At 40.0% G+C, this 21,912-nt stretch overlaps 1 protein-coding gene across 3 annotated transcripts; it reads left to right on the top strand.

The window, feature by feature from the left end:
- Nucleotides 1–1,200: 1,200 nt before the first annotated feature.
- Nucleotides 1,201–19,350, top strand: SMPD4 (sphingomyelin phosphodiesterase 4). Of its 3 annotated transcripts, XM_074159414.1 has the most exons (19): nucleotides 1,201–1,380; nucleotides 1,623–1,709; nucleotides 2,205–2,347; nucleotides 2,499–2,574; nucleotides 3,471–3,579; nucleotides 4,181–4,233; nucleotides 4,851–5,002; nucleotides 6,327–6,459; nucleotides 7,103–7,174; nucleotides 10,715–10,804; nucleotides 13,328–13,473; nucleotides 13,932–14,022; nucleotides 14,977–15,077; nucleotides 15,372–15,535; nucleotides 16,204–16,406; nucleotides 16,994–17,227; nucleotides 17,958–18,089; nucleotides 18,227–18,355; nucleotides 18,818–19,350. In XM_074159414.1, exons 1-19 carry the CDS (start codon nucleotides 1,342–1,344, stop codon nucleotides 19,142–19,144), a joined length of 2,481 nt encoding a protein of 826 aa, XP_074015515.1. In that variant the 5' UTR covers nucleotides 1,201–1,341; the 3' UTR covers nucleotides 19,145–19,350. The 3 variants fall into 3 exon arrangements, with proteins under 3 accessions (XP_074015515.1, XP_074015516.1, XP_074015518.1); XM_074159415.1 differs by lacking the exon at nucleotides 10,715–10,804 and having other exon boundaries at nucleotides 1,342–1,380; XM_074159417.1 differs by lacking the exons at nucleotides 2,205–2,347; nucleotides 2,499–2,574; nucleotides 10,715–10,804 and having other exon boundaries at nucleotides 1,342–1,380.
- Nucleotides 19,351–21,912: the final 2,562 nt, after the last annotated feature.

The raw sequence follows: 21,912 nt of genomic DNA, 5'->3' as shown, positions 1-21,912 counted from the left end.
CACCTCCTTGCATAAAACAATCAAAATGATCAAGAAAATCTACATTTTACCTACACTGATCTTTTCTGACAAATCGGTAGATCTTGTCACAAAACCAAATTTGTCTGAGCAAGATTATTTTCCGTAATCATGTTTACTGGTGTTAATTACATAGCTGTGTTTTTTATTTTATAAAATTAATTACTCTTTTCTAGACCTCTGCCTGGAATTCTCTGAATACTGGCACAACATAAGCATTCCTCCGGTTTTATGGAATTTCCCCAAAATTCCCAATTTTTAAAAAAATGAGCAGCACATAGTTTTTCTGCCCATCTATTTTTCTTGCACACAAATTACTGGGACTTTGCAATTAAATGTATCATCTTGCTTCCTTCTAAATATGAATTATAGGCATGTACCAAACACTCTTTTGCATTATTAGCAATTTTAATTTTATTTTGTGTATTTACCAGTGGGATATTACCATCATAAGGATTTCTTTCGCTCTCCTCATACAGTGAGAAGTGATTATCCTTACCTCTGTGACCATGTATTTTTCCTGGTGAGTTCAGCTTCCCTTATCAATACTCTTAACTTGAAACATGTCGTTAGTGTTTCCTATGGCTCAACTGATGTATGCAGTTCTCATTTCTAAGTCTCATGTCATAGCTGCCTCATTTTCTGATGTAGTTTTCTGGCCATTTAATACACTTCTATTTAAAACCTCCTACTTTTCCTCCATAGTATTGTGATGCTCCTCTAATACATACTGTGTTTTCAAATTCACCCATAGTTTGGATGAAAATGTCCTTTTGAACAGTCCGGAAATACGTACTATCAACGAGTTCTGTCTGTGCCCACACTGCTTTTAATTTGCTCACAAGACGCTCTCTCCAAACACCAGTATCTGAGCGAATGATGGCTTCAGCTCCACCGCCACCCAACCCCAAGCTGCCGTGGGCTTGTCTGACCGCCGTCCCTTTTGCCTGGAGATACCGTTCATTTTTAACAGCTCTCCAGATATGTCCGCAAAATAAATCCCCCACACAGATTCTCGGGAAGGGGCTGAAACCACCCGGGCCGCGGGTAGGGCCTTCCCTCAGCGCCGCCATGTTGGAGGAGGAACAGCGCCGGACCCGTCACCATGGCAACAGCTCCATGCCCCACGCCCCCCCCCCCCCCCCGGCGCGGTGGCGTCACGGCGGCGCGCCGGACGCGAGTGGTGACGGGAAAGGGTCGCGCCGACGGCCGTGAGGGAGCCGGTGCCGCCGTTCTGCCCTGAAGCATTAACGGCCGCTTCCGCTCCTCTTCCCGCAGCGCGGCCCGGCGAGGCGCGGCCCCGCGGTCGTGGGGAGAGGCGGCATGGCCGGCCCTCACCTGCAGCAGCCCAGCTTCCTGTTGGTGGGTGGGCAGCGGGGAGGCGGCGCACCGAGCCGCGGGGCCGGGGCGGGCGGGCGGGCGGGGATTACGAATTTCTGGTTAACGGCCAGCTCTGTTGAAGTCGGTCGGTGTAACCTCAGCCGTGTTAACAGAAATGCTGCAGCGGAGGAGCGGCGTAATTAGGGAATTCTTTACGCCGTGGCCGTGATGAGTATTGTCCTTTCTGGCAGCGTTGATCGGATTTCCCTTTCGGTTTGTAACAGGCCACGCTGAAGGCAGACTGTGTAAACAAACCGTTTGTTCAGAGGTGCCACGATCTGGAGAGGTACATTGAGGAGTTCCCCGCCAAGGTGAGCACTCGCTGCCCGGCCTCTTTCAGGGGAATTCGCTTTTTTTCATATCACTGTTTTCTTCATCGCTATTTCTCTTATCAAGACGTTTGAGGACCCCAGGTGAAACAGGGGGAACCCAGTACTTCCCAAGAGTTACAAACCTGTTCTAGTCATTAAAAGATTGTTTCCGTTGACTGCACTTCATTTTTAACTTTCAGCCTCAATTTATGAGGAAAACTAGTTTTGAAAATATGACAAATAGTTGTGTGCAATGCTGATCAATATCCTTGCAAATTTAGTGGGATCAGAAATCAGGATAGATTTCCTGTAATTGCCATATTATAATACATTCTTTGAATACAACTCTGCCCAGCCCGTGAGAATCTAGCAACAGCCATAACTAATTCTGTGCTGTTAATAGCTGGCAGACAGCTTTGTGCACTCGTTATCTGCAGTAGAGATTGCTCAAATGAGGAATTGTGCACATTAACTATTTGCGTCTTTTCCCTAAAGGAACTACATGGCATCTTCCCATGGCTGGTGGAGAGCATTTTTGGTAGCCTGGATGGCATCATTGTAGGCTGGAATCTTCGCTGTTTGCAAGGGAAAACAAATCCTATTGAATATCCTGTGGCTTTGGATTTCCTGGATCCCAGGTAAACTCATTCATTTCAGCACAGATTTAAAAAGTGTACAGGGAACAAAGAAGCAGTGTTTGATCTTTTTCCATTGTGCAAACATATATTCACAAAAGTCAAACAGGAGAGAGTACTTACCACGGATTTTCTTTCTGATGCTTGCTTTCAGTGGCCCAATGATGAAGCTGGTTTACAAACTCCAAGCAGAAGAGTATAGATATGATTTCCCAGTCTCGTATCTTCCAGTGAGTAACTGAAAAAAATTGTAAGAAGACAATGTAGTTGTTGTGGCAGCTATTGGAACTTTGCACACACTTCATACGTACAGATCAATATAGGCCAAGGTATATCCTCAGTGCTCTGGGTTTAGAGCATACTCATTTCTTTAAACAGTTGCTAAAGGAGGAGAGTTCCCAGCCACAAACTTTGTAGGAGATGGTGATTGTTAGCAGCTAGATACTTGTGCTGTTCAGCCAAGGAAGCTGCATTGTGATTCTTATCCCATTCCTGGCAAAGTTGTGTGCTTTATCTTGGTTACTGCTAGTTGCAGGACTGAAAATCATTTTCCAAGCTTGTCACAGAGCGGTGCCTTCCCTGGCAGTGTTTTGTGCCCATGAGTTTGAGGACTGGCTGCTACTGTAGATATGAAGTACGACATTTCAAACGGAAGTGTTTTATCTGCAGAGTTGATAAACTTTCATTATGTTTTCTATTGCTGCCACCTACCTGCTATATAGAAATTGATTCAGGTAGTTCTACAGTCTTTAACGAAAGGAAACATCATTGAAGTATATAGGAATTGCTGGCCTACAGCTCAGTTACCCTAACAAAACCATCAGCCATCAGGCAAACACCGGTCTTCTGCTGCTCCCACTCCAAATGGAAAAGTCTTGGTGAAGGCTCTCTTTTTTTTTTTTTTTTTTTTTTCTTATACTGAATACTCATTTTAAGTGAGGAAGGTGGCAGTTCTCTGAAGAGTATGCATTTGCACAAGGACCTACTGCAATGCAGTAAATTCCCACTAAGCTGAATGTAGAATCATCCCAGAATGCTAGAATGCAGAAGAACTTCACAATCTGAAAACATACTCAGCAAGTAAGCTGAGTAGCCTGATTTAATATTTCATTACTCTGTCTTTCAGGGCCCCGTGAAGGCTTCAATACAAGAGCAAGTCCTACCTGAATGCTCTTTATACCACAACAAAGTACAGTTTCCTTCATCTGGTGGTTTAGGTTTGAATTTGGCTCTTAGTATCCTTTGAACAGTTGGATATTCAATTTCTTTTAAATATCTAAAAGTGAGAGATTATGAGCATTTCTGTTGTATATTTATTGTGTGCCCATGATGAATCACGGCCATGCTAAAGAGTTCGGGCTGATTAGAAATGTTTAGATTCCAATGAAAAAATAAATTTGTCCTCCTCTTATAAACTCTTGTGGGGAATTCTGTGGCCTTATTCAAGTCAACAACAAAATTCCCAGGAGTTTCAGTAGATCTTGTATTTCACAATTCATGTTTTCGTAACTAGTCATAGTTTATATAATATGACAGAAAAAGGGCATGTTAACTTTGCAGCTAGTGTAGCTGTTGGAAGCAGCTGCATTGATTTCAGTTTGAGATAGTCAAATGTGCTAAGAAGAGTAATGCAAACACAACTTTGCACATAGAGAAAACCTGTTACCAGTGTTTGAGTCAGGTGGAAAGCAAGAAGGCAAAGCTGAATTTACTGTTAAGCTCTAGCAAATTAATTTAGCGTTGACAAAATAAAAATGTAATGTCTAGTTAGCATCCCTAGATATCTAACAGCTATACCTGATTTTTATTACCTGATCCTTGACTCTGTTCTCCCAGATCCATTTGAATATTATATGTTCTACTTTGCAATTAGTTTGATTACACAGAAGGTAAGTACCATTCACAATTTTTCCCTTAAAATAGTATTAGTCTTTCTTCACAATGCTTTAAGAGCCTGCTGAGATGCTGTCCAGCTAAATTAACAGCAGTTCTATCTGTACTTCTAGAATTTGTTACTGCTTTGGTTCAGTTGATGATGTAAGACTGGATAATAAACAGAATACCCACCTTAGATGTACCAGTAAGCAGTTTGTCCAACACCATGCCAACACAGAGCAGCCAATGGATTCCAAATGGGTTTCCTACCCCTCTGTCCAATAACACCATTTAGACATTCATAACCCCAGCTTTGTACTGTGGTGTCTGGTTACTGGTTCCTCTTCCTGTTGTTACCTGTGCTGTATAACTCCTTGAGAGGTGGAGGCAGTGGCCAGTCTGGCCCAAACCATGACAAGTCTTCTCCTAATTGGTTACATTCGCTACTATATCAACAGTTCTCTTACAGTTAGTTACTTAACCTTTGCTCCAAAGTGTCTTTGGTTGCAGTTGTAGCCTCAGGGCTTCTGCTTACGTGTACTAAATGGGTCTGGCTGTGTAGCAGACACTCCCTGGCAGCGCCTTAAAGTAACCATATGTAACTCCAAGTATATCCTTGTGTCTGTTTCAGAACTCACCCGTCACCCACCATGTCAGCCCTTCCAACAGTGCTTATTTCATCTTGGTGGACACATACCTGAAGTGTTTCCTACCCACAGAAGGAAGTGTCCTTCCTCCACCATACTCAAATCCTGGGGGAGCCATCCCTTCCCCAACTCCCAGGTAATGACTGTGGTGCCAGAGGCAAAGTGGGAATAGTGCTTACAAAATACAGCTTGTTTGAATGGAATACCTAACAAGTAGAAGGCACCACTGCTCTTTATGATTCATCTGTACTTATTATATAATTACAAAAATTAAATAGATTTATGTTCACTTAATTTTACCATAAAGGTTTCATTTGAAAGTCTGAAAGGTAGCTATTATTGGAACAGAAAAGGCGCACACAAAGCAACAAAAATTCATCGTTTCAGCAGCTCCAGTTGTGTTTTGTGCCCTGCAACTGGAGTAGGACAGGTCTGACTGTAACTTGACAGTAGTCTTTACTATTTTTCAGATACATACGGTATGTGTAAAGATGGCACTGGTGATAACCGCTGCTACAAGGGAACTTGCATCTTTCATTAATGTTGCTATAAAGCCAGATGACTTGGCAGTTGGTCATTTTGTTTCAGTCCCGAGCTTGCCATCCTTAATTGTTTAATGCTTTTATTACCTATTTTGCAGTTCTTTGAAACTGCTGTGCCAGTACCATGTCTGTGGCTTTGTTGCACACTGATAGTGCTCATGGGTTTCTTAATTTATAACGTCCTGATATAAAAAGCCAAGACACACATTTGTAACCAAATCGTATAATGAGTGACTGCATTTCAGGTGACTTTTTGCATGGTAATAGGTCAAGCTATTTACCCACAACTGGAAGGAAGAGGACGAAAGATTTTTGACCGCTTACTGAAGTTCTATATGTGTATGTGATAATGGCATACAAACAAACTCACAAAGCAGAAGTGAAAGTTCTCCAATACAAGAACCCAGTATTTTGTCCTTTGTAATGGCTGTGTGAAAGTCGGCATTTTCAAAATTGGTTTTGCTACTCAAATTAATAAAATGTTAGCAATACTAGCAATTTCATACTAATGTAAAAATAAGTAGCCATTCTATTTAAAATACATTTCATATATCAACTTCCATGGTCTGTTGAGCCCTAGCATGTACCTAGAAAAATACAGATCAAATTAATTATGAGTATGGAAGGACAAGTGCATCAAAATAAACTGAAAAAGAGAAAGTATAAAACATGCATTACTGAACATCAGGTCTGCGTTAGGCTGGTTCAGTGCAGTATGGATAGTGATGTAGTGTTTGTTTATAGTTAAAGTGACTAGTAATTATAACATCTTGCAGAAGTTTAAGATGTGTAATCAGTTACGCAGTTTTACTTCTCAAAGACTGTTTTCCAGTTTATAAACCAGTGATTAAAGCAATGATGGATTTCCCTGTACTGAGACTTACTGACCTCAGCATTTCCATTCATTTGTCTTTAAAGGTCTCCACCAGTGCCTTTTACTTCCTACGGCATGCATCACACCAGCCTGCTGAAACGGCACATCGCCCATCAGCCTTCCGTGAATGCTGACCCAGCTTCCCAGGAGATCTGGAGGTCAGAAACGCTGCTTCAGGTCAGTTGGATTTAAGGAAGGAAAAACCCCACAACGTTTCTTGCTGCTGAGGAATTTCTTCTTTTTAAACCAGAGACAGTTATGCCATTTGCTTTAGATTGGTTTTGGAACTGAGCAGTGCAATTGTTGTTTTCTGTTAGTGAAACAAAGCAGCACTGTGAAACTGTTAAGTTCTAGTTTAGAAAGGCACGTAATATCTTTTATTAGACTGCATATCTAACAATTGATCGCAAGCATTTGAGTAATTTTTTCCAGAAAAGTTTCTAAGCATGATTTCTTTTCCCTGCCTTGGATCTTAGATCAATTCTATGCTCTAAGCAAAGGTTGAGCACAGAGAAATTGGTTTTGTTCAACACCAAGAGAAGGGAAAGGAGAATCTGGACTTAACAGTTGTTCTGAAACAAGTTCCTACTCTATTGTTGAACTGAATTATTGGTGCTTAGCAGGTGCTAAGGGTATGGCAACACAGTCATTTACGCTGACACGGTGATAGCCTGTAACATCTCTGAATTGGTGCCTGTGAATTTACAAGTACAGCTTAGTTTTCAAATTATATACCGTGGCTTTCCCTTATATCTAGCTTGTGACTGACAAGTCCTGGATTATTTCTTTTTCCCTAGCTGAGCAAATATTTGTTTTGCAGATCTTTGTTGAAATGTGGCTTCATCATTATTCACTGGAAATGTATCAGAAAATGCAGTCCCCTCATGTCAAGGTAATAGTTTGTACTTCATTCATGAGCATCATCTGATGGTTGACCTCTTACTTTGGGGTAAATCTCTTATTCTGTGGAGAATTTTTTTTGTATACTGGTGCAAAGGAAAGAAATAACTTATCAGATTATCTACATGAGAGGGTCAGAATTGCTAATCCAGTTATGAAGAGTGTTGCGAATAAGTGTGTCATCCAAATTTGCCTTCATTGCAGAAGTTGTGTTGGTTTTGTTTCGTTTGTTTTTTGTTTTTTGGTTTTTTTTTTGTAAAAGATGAGTTTGTGGAATGGTCACAACAATCTGAACACCAATAATCAAAGTACTAATGACGGGGAAGATGCCACTATAAAACCATAGTGTTAAATCCCACTGGGGTAATATGGCTGCTAAAAATTATCTAAATTGATTTCCAGCAGTGATAGCAACTGTTACTGAAACACAAATTAGTAATTTCTAAGATTGGTAAGCATTTTTTTTTAGTATAAGGAAATCTTACCGAACTGTCCTTCAATTTTAACTGAATAAACCATTTTCATTTCATATCCCATAATACGCTTTTCACCATAATGGTACTTAATAAGCACTTTGGTAGCTACAGAGTTCAGAATATCTTACAAGCTCTTGCTCGGATAATGCACTGTTTTAAGCAGTTTGTGGTGACCTGTTCACTAACAAACTACTGCATGTAAAAACTAAGTAAGTGTTGGGGAGGCTAAGATCAAAGGCACTATAAATGTAAAGGGAATTGGAAGGAGAAAATGTTGATCCTCTGAATTCCCTCTGGGTCACAGTGGGACTTTGATAGAAGGGGAAGAGAAATATAAAAGCTACTCGGGATTTATTCCTGTGTGAAAGAGTAACATGAGAGTTGATTGACTCAGAAATTCTGATCCTTTGCTCCACAGGCTATAAAATAACAAGCATATTTATATTTTGCTAGGGAAAAACACTGGAGTGCTGAAGTGTGATGGGTTTTGTCTTTTATTTTTAAAGTTGAGGTCAAAATGCAAACTCAGTAATGTTGCAAAGTCTCCACTTGGAACTCCCAGCAGCATGGCTGTGCACCTGTGATGGAAAGGCTTTGCTTGAACTACCTTTGGTCTGTCTGTCTGTCCAGTCCCTGTGCATCAAGCGCTGTGCTTAGGCCAGAAATAATGATCGCTTTAAACTTCTCTCCTTTGTTCACCCTCTGTATTTCAGATCCTCTCTTCTAACACTAGGGAGCAACAATTTAGATGATGACTATGAATGTTATGGTGGAATAGGGCATAGGTAGAGCTAAAATCATCACTTCAGGATTCTCCACAAGGTGTGTTGAGGCACAACTTGAGGCCATAACTCCCTGATGATATTTTTAGTTTCATCTTTGATGGGAAGCATGTAAAATAGGATGCCATTGCTCTTTGGGAGTTAGAACACCTGAATAGGCAACTGGAATTCCCCATGACATGCATAAAATGGATGAAGGATCCCTCCTGCAGGACTGAGAAAAGGTTCCAGATCAGTTGGGGACAGGACTATTCATAAACCTGTGTTGCTTAAATTAAACTTTGTAAACTGGTCTCAGAGTGGGCTGAAGAATAGTCTGCATCATAGTTCCTCAAATGAGGAAGTAGAGTATGCAGAAATGCAAGTTTTGTTTTAACATAAAGGTTAAAGGGCTTGACTGGAAACCCGAGATCACCCTAAACCTTATTCTTAGAATTATTAATAGTTATGCAGGTTCACTTGATTCCATTTAGCCTTCTGTATGTTTGGAAGGAGGGGTAATTAGTGACCATTAATCCCTGGAACTAGACCTGTTTGCCTATCAGTGACTTGAAATGGCTACATACCTGTATTGGAAGGTGGGATGAGGTTCCATAGAACTTGCTTTTTCTTTGTCCGGCAGCCAGACTTGTTTGCTTTGATGGGCCAGATTCCAGATATGTAACTTGCCTGTGAAGGGCCTCAAGGAATGATAGATAACATAACTCGTTAACATCATCACAGTCTTCCATTTACAAGTAGAAGGGGGTGGAATGGGAATAACTAGTAAATAATTTATTTTGAGAAGATGTACTTCTTTTCTACTTTATTGCTTTGAATTCTTTTTGGGTCTGGTGTGAACCTGAGGTTGACACTATTTGCTATGCTGAGTTTCACTGTTTTCCCCATTAACTATTTTCCCATTCTTTTACGCTGTCTATACGCTTTCTCTTTCTCACATCATCCAGGGCCCAAGCGTGCAGCATCTCTTTCCCTATTCTCTTCTGCTGTAATCACAATGAACCCTTAAAAAGAGGTTGTTTGATAAAACTTTATGCAATGCTTCCTGACCTTCCGATGCCAGGTGCCACAGACCCCAGCACTGCCTGTGGAACAGCCATTAGACTATGGGTTCTTGCTGATTCCTGGGGCAGGGGAGTTGATTGTGAAGCAGATGATGTGTTTGAGCTGCTGGGGAGCTTGCAGTAACAATCCTACCACTCTTTTAGAAGAGAGTAAAAACAAAATATACCAAATTGATGCTAGAGGAGATTGGGTAGGGGCTGTACAAAGACAGCAGAGGTGTGATCTGGAGAGTTAGTTTAGATGCCTGACAATAGTCATTGGGATCTGTGTAGTGTACTTTTTTGTTTTATGTTTTTTCATTAATTTCATACATGTATGTCACTGTCGCTACAGTATCCTCTTCACCATCACATTGTCAAAAAATACCTTATTCATCCAAGAAGGGATCTAGCTGAGACTTGCAGAGATCTCAGTGTTAAGGCAGGATGCCTTTTGCATGAGCGTGTAACACTGACGTTATGTATGTCTTTTGCTTTTTTATACATGTGATGTTTCCCTAGTAGCAACAGTAATTTCCTATTTTGAGGAAATACACAAGACCTGCAGCCTTCCCAAATGGCCTTTAACTGTAAAGAGAAGACAGAGGATCTCTCCAAATTGGAAACTTACTGGATAGGTTCACAGGGATTACAAAAAGCCAAACTTTTTTTCTTCCTGTTCCTTGGAAGAAGAAAGGATCACTTTGAGTTTCTTACCAGTATACAAACCCTGCTTCTCCAGCAGCACAGGAAGAAATGACAGTTTTCAAAATAGTATTAAAAAAGCTTGCAGAATATTGAACGCTTTTATTCCATTATTTAATGAAACACTGTAACAGTGTGTAAAACCTTGTTGCTGCAGTTCAGTAACTTCTGAAATGGGGAGTTTATTTGGCAAAATCTCCATATGCCCTACCAGTACTTGCTCTGTGGTCAGCAAAGAGAACAGCCACAGCCACTTAGAGCTATACTTTTTTGATATCTGTTGTTAGTTTTATTTCCAAGCTGATAAACGGTATGAAATACTCTGGGATCAATCTACTGAACACCAGAAAGAAGAGGATACTGTGGCTGCAGTTGTTATTGTGATATGTTGTCCCTGACTGTATTTGTGATGTTCATTTTTCCCCCCCCACCCTTCTTCCTTGGGCTCATTCTCACTTTTTTTTTCTCTTGCTCTCTTCTCTCCTTTTTTCCCTCCTCCCCTTCCTTTTTGTTTCCGTTGTCTCAGCTGGAGGTTCTCCACTACCGACTCAGTATCTCCAGTAAACACCACGGTAGTCCTGCCCAATCCGGCTACCAGGCCCTCCACGCATACCAAGTATTATCATCTTTTCATTTTGTTTCCTTTTTAGAAATCTTGTTCCATCATATAATCTGCAAAGTGTACTGGTGCTAGCTGTACAGCAGCTTTTTCTGCTAAGGTGTGGGTTTACAACTCGATTAACAGCACTGCATTGAGATTTGCTAAATTTTTAGTGAAAACGGATACTTGAGAGGTCATGGAGAGTATAGGTAAAATCTAGTATATTATGAGGTCTAATTGGGAACTGCATTTTTAGGGATGCATTCTTGTAATGCATTGTAGAAAGAGGTTTATCAGCTATGCTGATATTTTTTGACACCAAAACTCGTTTCACCGATGGCAGATTTCTGCCCCTCACACAGTAGTTGTTTAAGCAAACCTTGCATTGAAGAGAAGATCAGAATTTGCATGGCTGTCTCCTAAAATTAAGGTAGGTAACATCTAGGATTATTTTAGCCAGTGACATGTCATTGGATAGTACTAAATTTGTAGTGGCAATCTGAACTTGACTGTCCAGTTTTGCAAAAGCACACGAGTGGTACATTTGCAGATTGTTCAGGAAATGTGCATGTAAAAACATTCCTGTTGGAATCAGCAATCTGTTCCTCTTTCCCTACTTCAGCCCTTTATTCATTGGGTCTTCATTCTGGGAAAGGGGAGGGCTGAGCATATGTACTATAAAGCTTTTATTATACTATAAAGCTCTTTAGCACTACATAGAATTTTCCTGCTTTTTAATCCTTTTTTTTTTTTTTTTCAAACTAAGTGCTATGATACCTCAAGGTACTGTTTAGAAAGGAAAACAGGAACTACTATTCGTCTTTAAATCTGTTTTACTATTACATTTATCTAATTAATGTGTTAAGAAAAGACTGGTGTACATCCATCCTGTAAGCTAAGGATTGACAACAAAAACATTTGTGAGGAAAAATACTTTTTAAACCAGTAATGTTTATAATGGTGCTGATCCAGGCTAAGAGGAAATTATAAGAATTGCTAAGTGGAAAAACTACTAGTGTCACCTGAAATGATGTATAGATATAGTGGAACTGGTGGTTCTGTAAATTCAAAAAGTACCATCTAGGGGAGCCTAGAATTTTTTGCAATTCCAGCCTTTCAAGGCCTATAGCAGAGTACTTAACCTCTCTAATTGCTTTTGGAGATCCTGATCTAAACTCCTAGGACTAAGTAACTTCTCAGAGTTCTACCCTCATATAAAAACTCTCCTCAGGACTGTACAAAATGGGCTGACTTACCAGGAGCTGTCAAGAACACAAAACTAGCCTTCATTAGAACTGGTAACAGGGTATCTTCTCTCTTAGAAGAGGCTTGGATCTGGCTGTACGACATAACTGTATCTATCATCAAGCCTTGAATCTTTTCCTGGAGCGCACTTTAGGGTGTATTAAAAATGTTAAGAGATTGTAAAAACACATCTGCTTTGTCTCAGGCATTGCAGAGAAAAGACACGCACACACACGCCCCCAGCAGTGGAAATACTGTTGAATGGATTTAAGTGGAAGCTTTTTCTATAAAAATGCCTGTCAGTCCCCTGCTGTCATATTCGGCGCCTTACCTCAGCACGGCTGCATGCGGCACCCTGGAAACATCTTGTAGCTATTGTCTACTACACTCTTCCATCATCTTCTGTTATACTTGCAGCTGTAACATTTGTTTCATGTACATTCTTCCCAATTTTTGAGAAACACGAGAGCTGTGAAACTTAGAATACAAATTATATCTTAAAATCTGCCTTCAGTGGTGGACTGAGATTAGTTCACTACTCTTAAAGCCGATTACAGTAGCAAAGGAGTTAGCGCTTTGTTCCCAGATTCTGCAGCAGACCAGCTCTGATGCTGGGCACCCAGAAGAACTAGCTCTTTTTTTACCTCATCCATCTCCCTCCTCAATCATACACTCACTCATTTATTAGTAACATCACTGTGGCTCACCATCGCTCCTTCTGCTACTCCCACCCAGGCTACTTCTACCCATAATGATGCTAGAAGCAACAGGATCACACAGGACTTGAAGCAGTTTTTATTCTTACCATAACTCTTTGTAGAATTATTCTTTCTTATAAGGCAGATGAGTGCCAGCATAGGAAGGAGAACTCAGTAGAGCCAGCCAAGAGCATAAACAAAGGATCTGTTGTGCTGTCCACAGCAATGAACTTAGAACCGTAATGAAAGGCTGAATATTCTTTATTTCAGAAAGGGGTAAGTTGAAATCTACAAGCTCTTTAATGGTAGCCTGAAATTCAATTCATTAGAGTACTGTAGATACTTTTTCTTACAATTCCATTATCAAAAATACGCTACTGTTTCTTAGTGAACTGGTGGCAGAAGATTGATGCAGCTTGTCCTGGGGAAAAAGTCTGTCTAAAATCAGGTGGCTCCAAACTACAGTGAAGAACCTAGACGGAAGAGAGCATTTCTTGTACTTTGATTTCTGATCTGAGAATATAATTTTCCTGAATTATCTCCTGGACATTTAACATGATACTCGTTATCTTCCTATCTTTTGCTTTGGATCTAGGAGTCATTTAAGCCCACAGAAGAGCATGTGCTAGTGGTAAGACTGCTTGTGAAACATCTGCATGCTTTCAGCAACAGCCTGAAACCAGAGCCTCTCTCCCCTTCAGCCCACTCCCACACAGCCAGCCCACTGGAGGAGTTTAAAAGGTAGGTACATGAGCAGCCTGTCTCTGAAACACAGAGCTTCTCCCTGAAAAGCTCTGCTTTCACCAAGAGGTTAAATTACGTTGTTTTGATTGCTAAATACAGAACTACATTATTAAAGTACGTGACAGCTAATGGATGGTGTTTCTCTCATCTACTACATGGGAGAGCAGCCTCAGGAGGGGGGATGTCTTGCTATTACTCTACATCTTGGCACAAGACAGAGAAAAGGAAATGCCACCAGAGAGTTCTGGCCAAGTTTAGTGGAGAATTTTATATTTATGTATTTGAGTGGAAATTCAGTAGCCAGAACTAGCTTCAGTTAAGAAAGAACAAATTTGGGTCAGTCCTTTCTGTATTTGCATTTGTATGTTGGGTTGTTGGTTTGTGGGGCTGGAGTTTTTTGTTTTAAAAATTTGCTGCTGGTTTCGACATGTGAGTGTCTTTGAATCTGTTTGCAGGGTTGTAATTCCTCGGTTTGTCCAGGAGAAACTTTATATCTTTCTGCAACACTGTTTTGGTCACTGGCCTCTGGATGCCTCTTTCAGAGCAGTACGTACCTGCTTCTCTTTCTAAGTCTGCACTCAACGTAACTAGTAATTAGTTATTGCTGCTTAGCAGCTATTTCTTGGTCTTTAAATCTTTTTTCTAGAGCAGTGAAATTCTTTATATAATATGTCCATTTAATGTTAGAGTGCCAATTAGACATAAGAAGGAAGTGAGAATTACTATAGGCTAATGGCTGATTTTCCTGACACTGAAAATGGCTATTGATTGAAAAGAAGTAGGTGTTACTTTTTAAAACAGATACATTCTTATAGGTCCTAATTTCTTAATGTCTGATCTAATACAACAGGTCATAAACAAAAGTAGTACAATATTATTTTGCAATAGATACTGCAAATATTACGTCCTGCAAGCAGGAAAAGAAATACATCAGACCATGACTCTTGGCAGTTAATGTAGTTTACGAGTGCAGAATGTAACAGGGCCAGATCTTGCTCACTAGACTTATAGTTGGCTGTATCGCAGTGTTTGAGGTACACATGTAAGGCCATGAAGCCATGGCAAATCTATTCTTGGCTTCACTGTGCTCAGAACTCCACTTCAGGGTGATAGGTAAGTCTATGCAGAAGACAAGAGCTGAAATTATATTAATGTAGCATCTTGTTTACATAGTTCAACAGCGATTCAGTGAGCACTAACAGAGTTGTTAAATGCACCTTAAATGTAACCACCAACTAAGTTTTCTTTTTTTGTAGTAGCTGAGTGCTGCCTCATTTGGGTATTACAGAAAATCCAGATTGGTCCTAATGAACATGCACTTAATTTTTTTCAGTTCTTTTTCAAAGATACTCAGATTACTAGGACGCACTTTATTCCTAAAAGACTTCTAGGTGTCATTAAGATAGTATTCACTAGTTTTAAAAGAAACAAACAAAAAAGCCTTTCTGTCTTCATTTCCAAAAAGTATTGATACGTGTTTTTATGTGTGATTTTGCTTAGGTTCTTGAGATGTGGTTAAGTTACTTGCAGCCTTGGAGGTACGCTCCGGAAAAGCCACCACAAAGTGCAGAGTCTTTGCCTCGCAGCGTGTCAGAGAAATGGTAAGGAGGAAAACAGCTGTGAGCAACCTGAACCAAACCTCAAGTTTATGCAGATCCTGAGTAAAATAGCAGGATTTCAAGAACCATCCACCAACCTGAATTATTTTCCTGTACACGATTAGAGATAATTTCTAACAAGTTTTTGTTTTGAGAGGAATATTCTTTTGTCTCGGTGCAAATAAACCATCTTTCCAGAGACAGTATAAAACATTCCCCTGATGACTCATTTGGCAGAAGACTAAGTAACAATTATTTAAATAGCTGTACTCACAAATCCTGTACTCACTTTGACAGGGCTGCCTTCATTCAAGAAAACCTACTCATGTACACAAAGCTGTTTGTAGGATTTCTGAACAGAGCTCTTCGAACAGACTTGGTCAGTCCAAAAAATGCTCTCATGGTGTTCCGAGTAGCCAAGGTCTTTGCTCAGCCCAATCTAGCTGAAATGATCCTGAAAGGTAAATGGTTATTTTGACACCTTATGCTGTCCTGTCTCAGTCTTTCTTCACAATGGCTACATCTTACCTCAGAAGATGAATAGACTTACTCCCATTTCCCATGCTATTTTGCCATTCAAAAGTTTGTGTGTCTTCACTAATGTTTGTCATATTGGTTTAATATGTCTATAGTTCTTTTCTAACCACCATCATTTAGATGTCATTCCACAACTTTTCTTTAAAGAACGCAATACTGGGTGTTTACAATAAAGTCAGTTTTTCTTACACTTTTCTTACTTGATTATTTACCTCAGGATTAAAACTTCATGTATCTCTACAGGTATCTATATTTAGCAAAATAGCTAATCATGTATGTACTTCAGGATAATCAGGATACAGCCAATTTAACAAGTATCAATGTCTTAAGTGGCATGATTCTTCACTGTCTTTGTTGAAAAAAAGTTAGTGGCTTAAAATGCTGTCTGTATTTAAATGCACCCTGACATTTTCTGCTGTGGGTGGAGAGGATTAAATGAAAAAAAGGCAATTAATGCCTCTTTCCCCATAGAACTACCTGCCTACCTAAAGGCAAGTTGCCCAGCAGACTTAAGATGCTGTGTAGCTAGACCTCCTGCAGGCAGAAACAGGAATAATACCTAACCATCTTCACTACTTTTCTCAAATTCTAGGAGAGCAGTTATTCCTGGAGCCAGAACTTGTTATTCCACATCGTCAACACCGACTTTTTATGACTCCCACACTTGGTGGGAGCTTCTTATCGTGGCCTCCAACTATTACAGATGCCTCCTTTAAGGTGAAGAGTCATGTTTACAGCCTGGAAGGACAGGACTTCCAGTATAAGCAGATGTTTGGCACAGAAGTTAGAAATTTGGTAAGCAACAAGCTGCTTGTCACACGTCTTTCTACTTTGACAGGTGTTTCCTCAATGCTGAGCATCCGTATTATGAGAAGTTAAGAGTGGAAAACTTTGCACCGTGCACTACTGTATAGTTAAGTTTACTGATGGTGACTTCTGGAACCTGAGGGGTCTCAAGCCAGCATAGCTATAAAAATCTGCCTGCTTTTTGCTAAATAAGAAGCTAACGTAACAGCTTGCTGCCTTGGAGTAGTAGATTGCAAGTATTTCGTCTCAAACATGCTTACTGTGAACTGCTGATTCATTGTATTGATTAGTATCCATCAGGAAATCAGATAAAAATAGCAGGAGGGGAAAAAAAATGCAGCTGAAAAACCTAAGCAGCACTCAAGTTTTTTAAAAGCTTCAATAGCAAAGAACTACCTTTACCCTATTGGAAATGCAACTACAACAGTCTTAGCACAAGCGCATAGGAGCTAAGAGAGCGAGTTTGCTGGGGTTGCTCTCACTGCCAGGTATCAAGGCACAGTTTATCCATGTGTTGATGCTTAGTGGTCCTTTATCTTTGTCCCACACAATTCTTTTTTTTTTTTTTTGTTTAGGTGTTAAAACTGGCTCAGTTAATTTGTCAGGCGCAGCAGACGGCAAAATCCATATCAGACCATTCTGCGGAGACAACAGCTAGCCAGTCCTTCTTTTCATGGTTTAGATTTACACCATCGGAGATGAATGGTTCCTACACAGGCAATGACCTCGATGAAATCGGGCATGACAGCATCAAAAAAACAGATGAATATTTAGAGAAGGCACTGGAATACTTGTGCCAAATCTTTAAGGTACGTAAGTAACATCAGTGTGACCAAAAGTCAGGATTCCTCAAAGGTACTTCTGTCACTCTTGTACTTTTGTGGGGTCACAAAGACATCTAGAGACCCTACCAGCAGATTTTGTTGTAAACATCTTCCAGGCTTGACTTTACCTGGCCACTTCAAAACCGCTTTCAATATAGATAGAACTAGATGCTCTTAATTTTTAAATATTGAGCCCACTTTATTTCAAGTGACCACTCTTCTGGACTATAATTTATAATCAAACCTGTCTCTTTACTTGTGCCTTTTCTTATCTTTACAAACAGGCAAGACATGATTTAAATTTTAAAAACAGTCCAGTATCTTCTAAATGGAAAGAGCTATGAAAATACAACATATAACTGCAGCTATAGATGAGTGGATGAAGTAGAAGTAGGATGTTTCTTTGGTTAAACTTAAAAGACTAGGTTCATTTTTCTGTCAGCCACACAACTGACCTAGGAGAGGACAGTTATTTGACAGCCTCCAGGAGTGACGTATAAAACAGAACATCTCTCTTGGCTTTGACAAGCACAGACAAGGACTCTGGAAACTTCTATCTCCTTTTAATGTCTAACCGAGGTGCTGTTAAGCAGTTTATGGTATCTGTGCTGGCTGTCAAAGGGTTCCAGTGTTAAGGAGTTTGTGAAGGGAGAAATGAAATAGAAGGAGGGAGTAGATCAAACACATGCTTTAGAACCATTTTATTCTTGAGTAGCTGAGTGAAGCCCAGCTGACCCAGATGATGATGAAGTGTGGGACAGCTCAAGATGAGAATGGAAAAAAACAGCTTCCGGACTGTGTGGAAAGCGAGGATGGCCTCATTCTTACACCCCTTGGCAGGTACCAGGTGAGAGAAGAAACATTCCATATAGCTACCCTAGATTGATCTTGAAAAAACAAGCTGTTCTACGTAAAGAGAAGTGCCTGTATAAAGGCATTTCAAATGGGAGCTACAAGACAAGGGATTTATTTTCTTGTTTCTAGATCATAAATGGCTTACGCAGATTTGAGGTGCAGTATCAAGGAGATACTGAACTTCAGCCCATCCGAAGCTACGAAAATGCCACTCTTGTCCGCCTCTTATTTCGTTTATCCTCAGCACTTAACGAAAGGGTAAGTACAGCACTGCCTCCTTTTATATTTTCCATTGCAAATTCCTGTTCTTCACTGCACCTACACATATATGACACTATGTTTGTTCTTGTTCTGTCTCCTTTATTGTGGTCTAGGTGGGTATTTTCTAATAGAATCAGCTTCTCTACCTGTAGTTCTGCTTTTCTTATACAAAACATTAATAAATAACATTTTTAATGTATTCTTTATGCTTGATGAACAAAGGGAATATCATTCAGAATGAATGTTTCTAAAACAGGAAAAGGAAATCCTTTTTTTCCTAGAGGTATAACAGATAAAAGGCAAATCTGCACTAAAGCAGTTCTACTATTTAAAAGTGCATTTTGATACTATTTCTTATAATCCTTATCCTATAAACAAAGAAAATTGTAAAATAACTCATGCTTACTTTATGACAGTAGTTGCAGCAGAATACTAATGTTTAACCTTTTCATACCTCAGTTTGCTGATCAGATGGATGCGCTTTGCTCCAGGGAAGACTTTGTTGGTAGACTTTGTCGCTATCATCTTACCAACCCTTACCTCGTACAGAAAATCAGGTATAGTCCTGTGGTGAAGGACAGAACAACCCAGAACTGGGGACCAAGAATCAGTCTGCGGTTCCTGGCTAGCTACAGGACTCTCCTTTCTTTGCTGATGGTCTACTTCATTGCATCCTGGTTTTGCATTGGGCCAGTGGGCTGCACATTCATTATCCTGATTGGGTATTTTCTTTATGCTGTAATAATGACTTTTTTCTCTGAAGGATGGAAACCACATGAACACTAATTTCCTTCTCTCAGCTTACACCTGTAAAAATAACTGTCTTAAGGATGAGCCTGGGATTCAATGACTAAAATGTTTGAATTATCATATCAGATCTTCCTAAAGTATTTTTTAATATTAAAGTTAATTGAGTTTTATAAACAATGATGTAGTCTTGTGGAGTGAATATAATCAATGTAAATTTTATTTTTATAAAAGTGTTCCTATGGAATGTAGTGAATGCCTTTTTATTTGAGAGGGGAAAAATGAGCCATCAGTATTTGTAATACTGAAATGAACTGTGCCATATGTAGAAACATTTTTGTTTCTGCAATAACAGCATTGAAACCTCTTACACTGTTCTAAAACAAGAGTTAGCTGTAGGACTTACTTACACACTAGAGAAGTTAACAAGGGCAACAGAAAGTGCAGTGCACCAAGATAGCACTGAGACAGGCTGAGGGAGCTGCCCAGACCCCTTGCACCCACCTCCCGAAAATTACAGCTGCCACAGGGGCCCTGCAGTGGTGGGTGAGCACAGAGCTCTGCCTCCTTGCAAGAGACAACAGGAACGTAATGGTGGTACTGGGGAGGGGGACAGCAACAGCTGCTCCTCAGCAGCATCTCTCACTGTCTTGCGCTTCCTTGAATGGCAGCAGTTTAAAAAAATTACATGTATTTTCCCACTTTATTACAGATCTTCATTAACCTCATTATTCATTAAACTCATTGTGAACCAGGGATTGCTACTAAAAGGAATGACACGTGTTCCTGTTGCTGCAGACAGGATGAATTCAAAGCTGTGACAGTGATCACCCATTGCCTTGTCATCAATACTCACAAACAGAAGAATGCACTGCAAGGAAATCTTGAAAACCAGTCACCTTTCCTTGTGGCGGGTCTTGACCCAAGGGCTGTTGATGACCTGCACTCTGGCTCAGAGCCATACTTGCTCCTTTAATCAAGAGGACTCCACTCAGCTTATACAGAAAAACAGAATTGCTGAGAGTCATTTACAAAACTCTGTTTGATCTAGAATGAAAGAATTCTTTTAATTTAGTCCACTGATAACACAAATCAGTTATATTAGCTCATCTCATCAGTATTAGCTGTATTGACTCTCTAGTACATTTCATGCCTTTTGTGGTAAAATTTGGTCCATAAAAGTGATCTATGAGTGAAAAATCCCTTTTCCTTTACACAGAATGAACCAGACCAGAGCAGTTTTAACATTACATTCTACTGGGAGTCAATAGTTTTGGAAAATGGAGAAAAATACACTTTCCTAAATGTAAGCATCACTATATCCTGTAAGATAACTATAGCACATTAATATTAAAGCATAAATCTTTTCAGTAGTGTACTTGAAAAAGGACGAGTCCAGAAAAAAAATACGCAGTGCTTCAAAACAGGAAGATGTATTCATTAGCACAATAATTCCCAAAAGAGGTGCCTGCCAGAACGTATTCCCCATGTTCTGCCCTTAAGCACCCAGTCTCGAGAGCCTTGGAAGAGCAAGCAGCCCTGGGAGGCAGGATGAGCTGTGCAGGGCTCGGCAGGTACCGAAGCACCTGCTGCCTGGCTGTGCCAGACAATGTCAGGGCAGCTCCTATCACAAAGACATAAAGCTAGACTTTTAACACAGAAAAGCCATGCCTCAGATAACAAGTTTGGAAAAACAGAAGAACAGCCAATCACACAGCATCCTTGTTCCATGAAGAAAAACAGTAGTTCATTTAAAACAACAAAACTTTGGGGAAAAAAGTTCTCACTGAAGTTTAAAGTCTCAACAGCCAGACAGGCCAGTCCATCACACAATCACTGACCTCACCAGTAGAGCCGTCACCCTAACCCATTATCTTCCCTAATTAAAAAAAAATGAAATGGTTTCAGGTAATCACAGTAACAGTGATTTGCTGCATTCCTCTCTGCAGTCTGATTGCCACATCAGTGCCTGCTATAAAAAAGCCAGGTTTGCCACCACTGAAACCAACAATAGTGAACAGCTTTGTTGAGAGACAGAGAATTTGGACTATTCAAAGAAGCCATTTCACTAAACTGCACTTTAATTCAGTACTCTTACTCTTCATTCTCATTTCCCTATTACTGCTTTGAACATGTACGCTGAAGTTTCACGTTAGATTCTTCAGCTGCTTCTGTCACCTCACTTCAAGTAAAAGCTGAATTATGAATTAATTTTGTATGCCATTTGTTGAGGAAAAGGATCAGACTTGTGTATTTCTGATTTCAAAAGAGATTTGTGCATTTCTGAAAGATACGAAGCCCTGAATTTTTCATAATGGGGGCATTTTCTGAATTCCTTATTATGCCCCAAACATCTGGTAAAGTACCCAAACTTTAATACTAATTTGCTGACACCTCAGTGCATCTTTCCAAGGATCTGGGAATAAGCTTCTACTTTTTCTTTTAGCAAGATCTATAAGCAGCTTATGACAGTTTGCCCATCAACAGAAAAGGAAGGCAGCTACATGATACACAGCTACTAATGTGACACGTGGGTACATGACCCACTTCCAGCTTTCACAATTTATTTCCCAGCCAAGAAGTTGCTGTATGTCAGGAAGCCTACCCTACCCCCTTAGTCTAACACCTCGTTACATCTTGTTTGAAAGAAAACTGAAAGGTCCTGCAGTGATAGCTCTGAAAACCGCACTAGGGAAGTTACTGTAAATCTGAGGGATGCACATGTTTTGCATCTATTTCCAGATATGTTTTAACCAAATTGTTAAGAAATAAATGCTATAAATGCTATAAATATCTCAAGAGTGTGT

This window comes from Numenius arquata, chromosome 16 (genome assembly GCF_964106895.1).
Source record: "Numenius arquata chromosome 16, bNumArq3.hap1.1, whole genome shotgun sequence".
Taxonomy (NCBI): domain Eukaryota; kingdom Metazoa; phylum Chordata; class Aves; order Charadriiformes; family Scolopacidae; genus Numenius; species Numenius arquata.
The sequence above is the reverse complement of the archived record's forward strand: the minus strand, read 5'-3'. Positions and strand labels throughout refer to the sequence as shown.

Coding starts and splice junctions, on each gene's coding strand:
- SMPD4 (XM_074159414.1), top strand. CDS start 1,342: ATGGCCGGCCCTCACCTGCAGCAGCCCAGCTTCCTGTTG. Junction 4,234..4,850: donor TTAGTTTGATTACACAGAAG/GTAAGTACCATT, acceptor TGTCTGTTTCAG/AACTCACCCGTCACCCACCA. Junction 13,474..13,931: donor CCACTGGAGGAGTTTAAAAG/GTAGGTACATGA, acceptor ATCTGTTTGCAG/GGTTGTAATTCCTCGGTTTG.